Below are 6,000 nucleotides of genomic sequence, written 5' to 3' on the forward strand. Positions count from 1 at the left end.
AGGAAAAAAAAAAAAAACAATTAAGCAATATTGTTGGCATAGGCTCCACCTACAAAAAAACTGTATTGTTGTTTCAGTGCTGAGGCTTAATTATGAATCATGTAAAAAGTTAATTTTTCTACTGTATTGTCCATGCAAGTGTTGGCGCTCCACCACATTTTTGTTGTTTGTTCCAAGAAGAATTGTTTACCATACTGAGATGAAGCAAACATTTACCGCTTGGTGGCTAAAGGCAAACAAATTGGAGAGATGACATCATAACCCCTCGACAAAAGCTATCTGCCTGACAAGTGCCTTTTGCAACTCTATGTGGCTGCTTCTTTCACTTCCCCAAAGAAAGGCAGGGTTTCATTTCCTTGTCCGCCATCTCACAGCTAAAACTGCTATTTTACACAAAGCTGAAACTGGAGCTGAAAAACCTGTACTTGCAACAGTAGCGACGGTGTCACACCTTTGTATATCCTGGGCATATGTTGCAATCCGAACGATCACACCAAGGCTCCTTATATCCTCCTCCTTCCAACAAATGGCTTCATAAAGGTCAGGCATGTGCGGAATCTTAGAAGGGGCCTTTGGGGAAAACAGGTGACCTGCTGATGTATATGTGGAGAGGAGTCCATGACCCCGACCATCATCAGCTTGCCTCATCTGAACTGTGCTTGGGCCCAAATGACATCTTCGGTCCATTTGACTAGTTTTGATATTTTGATGTCCACTCATAATCAGCAAACTTCCCGGTCTCTGACGCACTTACAAGAGGAGCGCTTGACTGTTTGCGACGGTTCATGCACATGCACGCACATGTGTCATGCAATTACTGGAAGGAAACCGCTCGTTGCCAGTCATTCATAACGAGCATCATGCATAATATAAATACATAAAATGACAGGAAATGAAGTTTATAAAAAAAAAAAAATGCCACTACAAGTTTGGTCATGCACAGGTGTGTCTGTGTGTGCATGCAAGCAAAATTACGTGTGTGTACAGTACCTATATAGTTAATGTGACAGCCACTTCTTCGCGATAACTACCACTGTTTACAAGAGAACTCAACAGAGCTAGAAATAATCCACTTTCCAAACAGTCGACACCACGCTCCGTCGCACATAGCCGCATACACATGTGCGATGTACAATTATATAATTAACGTGATTGCTCCTTCTAACTATTCATGAAACTGCTTCCTTGCACAAAAGAATCTGATTCATTTCAACTTCATTGAAGTTGAAATGCATACACAAGTTGGTTAGCAAGGACGACGATGCCAATAAGACTAAAAGATCCAAAAGGTCAGAGGTTATCTATCACTCCAGCCCAGCCACTGTGCTGTTCAAATTCCACCGATCTTGTTTACAGAAAAAGAAAAAAAAAACATTCCGAAAAAACGTGAAAGGTCAGACAACTTTGGATGCATCATCTAGATCAGGGGTCACAAACCCTTGCGACACCGAGTGCTACCACCGAAAGCATAACAACTCAGAGGCAAATTTGTTTGGCATAACCTTTCTCAATAATTTGTTGCGTCTGCACAAGTGCATATGAAATGTATCAATATGATTTCAACTCAGCCAATATTCCCCCTCTGTTGGCATAAAACCAGGATGTCCAAACAAGACTGGACCTACCTCAACGTTAAAGTAGTATGCATAATACTAATAATAACGAATAATAAAAGCACAAAATAACTTTCGCACTTTATTTTCAGGAGCAGTTTGAAAGTGTAGTGATATAAATGATTTGTGTTTCATTCCATCCACTCCGAAAAGACTTGAGGAAATTGGTGAAGTCATTCATGCCTCATCCTGATGCTAATTAACAAGCATGCGATAAAAAACATAACTTCCATTGGGGGCAAGGGGGCGGGGGTCTAGTTTTTTTGCAAAGAATAAAAGGGTAAACAGTCAGATTTGTATCTTGTGTCATGAATGAAGTGGCAAAAGTCCCTGGAAATTGACAAATCTTATTTCGCTCTCTGTGGTTGTAATTGTAACATGAAGGCTGTAACCAAAGTGATTCTCGGGTGTTGGTGTCGTTGCCACATAATGATCCTTAGTGGGTGCCAGTTTCTCAAAGAGGAGGAATTGTGAGAGGTCAGGAAAAACAAAACCTCTTGTTCCTCCGTCAGTGTAACAGTGCTGGCACAGCTTTTTAATGAACTGGCTCGGTGCCAGGCATTGAGTGACCAGGAGGCCCCTTTCTGGCATCGGTACGCATCATCATCACAAGCTCATGTGGGGGGGGGATCTAATTCTCTGTGCCTGCGTGCTACAGTCCAGCGTGTCCTGCTCCTGAAGGTTACTCACAGAAAACACACAGAAGGGAGTTGACTGTGCTTGTTGCCAATAGCAACTTTTTGTACACAAACTGCTCATTGCTAAGGGTTGCGCCAGTCCGCAGGGACATAACAGTGTAATGATCACAAATGAAACTGGAAATGGGTTAGGCTGCTCGGCACATTATCAGCAAAATAAGAAATAACATAACTACACAAATTAATTTTAGCGAACGTATAATAACATAAATAGCGGACAGCATAATGGGGTAGTAATCAAATAAACTTGACAACAAACGACATCTTTCCTCTTCTCTCTCCTCTACGCATCTGCCAGTCTTGCAGTAATAGTTTTTAGAGGTGGAACTAAAAACAAATTCCATCCGGCCATTTTCTGATCCGCTTATCCACACAAGGGTTCGCCGGGCATGCTGAGCCTATCCCAGCCGTCTTCGGGCAGTGGGGGGGGGACACCCTGAACCGGTTGCCAACCAATCGCAGGGCACACAGAGACATACAACCATCTGTGCTCACACCTCGGGACAATTTTGAGTGTTCCATTAACATGCCACGCATGTTTTTGGAATGTGGGAGGAAACCGGAGTGCCCAGAGAAAACCCACCCAGGCACGGGGCGAACATGCAAACTCTACACAGCAAGGCCGGAGCCCGAATCAAACGCTGCACCTCTGCACTGTGAGGCTGGCGCACTAACCAGTCGACCACCGGGCCGCCCCCAAAAACAATTTGAATTGGAAAACACAAACTAACCGAATCGTTCTACTTTAAAAATATGCCGTCCTTCCATCGTATTGCACCCCGCGTGTTAAGGTTCGTATCAAATCGTCTTTTGACAAATTTATGGTACTGGCATTCCTACAGTAAATTGGTGGTCTACTTTCAACATGAAACGAACCACAACATCCTCTCAAAGTGAGCCATACCTTATCTAATTGATCTGTAATTTCACCAAATCGAACCCGAGGCGTTCCGCTCTAAAATGTCCCGTCCTTGAATCGTATCGCACCCCGAGTATCGTGAGATATGTGCTGAATCTGTTTTTTTCATTGGAAAGATGCACACCCCTCGTGGTTTTCCTTCTTTGCTGTTGTGTTTGCATTGTTTACGATAACAAAATTGTTTTCCAAAGAAGAGCAACTTGGAAATCAATCACAGAATTGATTCCGGCTGACTTGAGAGGTTTTATTGTATGTAAAGCAAAATGCATGAAGGAGTCACAGACAAATCCTCTCTGGTAATGACGTCAACAAGAAAAGGGCAAACTAAGAGAAACTCTACATGCTTCATTTACACAATACATTTTGGCAGTCAATTGTGCAGACAAGGGAATAAACTCGGCCCTGCTTGCATGGTTGACCTGCAAGCTGTCCTTGCAAAACGATATCTCCTTATCTCCAGCCGAGTTGACTTTTTTTTTCCAAAACCTTCAGTTTTTTCTTGCGGCCGCAATGAACCACACGGAGCACTATATACAGCAAAACGAGGTGCCTGCACTCGCCAGACACATTATTAGATCCACAAGTAAATTCGAATTCGAACCAGTCTCTCAACAACCTTGACAAAGATATCAATCTTAGAAAAGACAAACAACAAGCCACGTATTCTAGGTTTCCATTCTCGATTTTTAAGTAGTGTTATGTCTGGACGTGTGTTCTTATTTAACAGTTGTGGAAATGAAACATCTGTGTGAGCCGACATTATTTTGGACTTTGTGGAAATCCCCTGACACCCACCCTACTCAGGTTTTGGGTTCACACTTTGAGACGTTGCAGTGAGCGTAGCGGGCGGACTCTCGCTCGTCTGGAGTGTAATCAGGCAAAACTACAAGAGTGCTTGTTGCCAGAAGACCGTGGATAAAAACGGCTCCAAACAAGCAGTACTTTTGTGCTCTTGCGAGAGCTGCCTCATTTGCAAAAAGTACTGCCTCTGTGTCTGATATTTTCTCTTCTGATTATACCTGTGACAAAGACGTTTGAGTAATGACCGTGTTAAATTTAGCAAAGACTTAAAGTCTGCCATTTTGCAGTCGACAAAACGGAATGTGCAGTTCGCAACTGGTTGCGCAGACTGCAAAGAGAAAACTGGTTTGGGGTTGTGTCGCAGGCATGTGCAAGCTCAGACAAGAACTCCTGAGCGCACCTCTGGGAAAAGTCACTTTTTTGCAGGTGAGTGTGAATACCTTACGCCGTTCAAAGCGTGTGGGTGTTTAAACCGCCTTCCGACGGCTGTGCGAGGGTGACCTGATGTCTGTAAAAGCCCTGATTCACAGAGTCTGAGTGCAGCACTCGGTGGTGAAACACACCAGGTAAGTCGGTGATTGTATCACAGAACGGGAGAGACAACAGAAAAGAAAGCAGACCGAAAGGTCAGCCGGTGAGGAGGAAGTCAGCCTCTTCAAACAGTCTTCCAGCGAACAAACATGTAGGCCCGGGGCGAAGGAGCAAGATATTCCACAGGTTTCCTTTAACTTATTGCAAATGTTGCGGTGGAGTTGCAACATTTCTAAGTATTGCGTTGTGTCAACACAAAACTCGAATCGATTTATATATGTGCGTGAACACAATTGCCTTCCGAAGATATTCCAAACTGTATGTGGTGATGCATTCAAAGTGTTCTGGAATGCCAACATTGGCAGGCAGCTATTGAACTTTGCATGATTGAGGTACATTCCCGGGACATGAACAAATCTTCAGCCCAAATTCAAATGAGCCAGGAAAAAAAAGCTTCCAAATTTGTATTACATCATAGAAGGGCTGAACTAAAAAAAAACAACAAAAAATGGCTGACTACATTAGAACAGTCTCGGGCAGCTTTCAAGACTGATTTTGTTTTAAATGTACACATTCATTCAAATCAAATTTGGGGGGGGAAAAAAAATAAGCCTAAAAAGTTGCACTTTGAAATTCGAGCTGCCCTCGATATGAATTTACGCCATACGAGTGTTGTGCTTTTTCTTTGGCTTGTTGTTGACAAGGACAAGCCAAAACAAGGGCTTACACGAGAAGACGAACGCGAGAAGAATGTACACCGGTTACGTTGAGAAACTCATTCTCAACTTTGAGGGAAAATACTTGATTTACTTGTGGTTTACTCTCGTCACTTCAGCGACTTTCATGAAGCATATCCGCAGCACGAATCCCTTTTGCATTGCACCATTGTCACATTGTGTTTTGTTAAAATCTTACATTCAGTCAACCAGCGTCTCAGAATCAATTGTGTTCTGCTCTGGAGGTTGTGCTTCAACTTCATGGTTCAAGATGAAAATCAAATTGCATAAAGACGAGGCCAAAACTTGCTTGCAAAAAGCGAATGATAGAAGTTGCGAGGGCTTCTTACCATGACTGTTTCCTTGGGTCTGTCTTCCTGACTTGTGTCCTCCCTTGTTCCCGCCGAGATGCGCGGCCACGTGTCCGTCCAAAGCCAAGTCCAACGCGGGGCCGAGACCGGGGTTCTGCGCATTGGCGTCGAGATTCTTCCTCTTCTTGCCCTTTAGCCAACCCAAGGCCCGGCCCAGGGAGTGACTGCGCTTTTTCCTCCCCTTTTTATGATGCTTCTCTTGGGCAAAGATCTCAACCACATCGTGGGGAATCAGTTCCCCAAAACCCAGGGAGTCTCGGTTGGACATCCCACCACTTGCTGGATTTGAGCCCTGAAACAGACACGCACAAAAAAAAAAAAAAAAAAACAAAGGGCTTTTTCACAAATCTT

General features: G+C 43.7%; 1 protein-coding gene across 1 annotated transcript in view; it reads right to left on the reverse strand.

Moving 5' to 3' along the window:
* The window catches only part of LOC109526095 (uncharacterized protein KIAA1522 homolog), a 30,841-nt gene that overhangs the window by 12,721 nt on the left and 12,120 nt on the right, over positions 1–6,000 (reverse strand). Inside the window, exon 2 of the mRNA XM_019887124.1 lies at positions 5,629–5,941. Within this exon, the coding sequence (XP_019742683.1) occupies positions 5,629–5,941 (313 nt within the window). The remainder of the gene's footprint in view (positions 1–5,628; positions 5,942–6,000) is intronic.

Source organism: Hippocampus comes, unplaced genomic scaffold (genome assembly GCF_001891065.2).
Source record: "Hippocampus comes isolate QL1 unplaced genomic scaffold, H_comes_QL1_v1.1 scaffold176, whole genome shotgun sequence".
Lineage (NCBI taxonomy): Eukaryota > Metazoa > Chordata > Actinopteri > Syngnathiformes > Syngnathidae > Hippocampus > Hippocampus comes.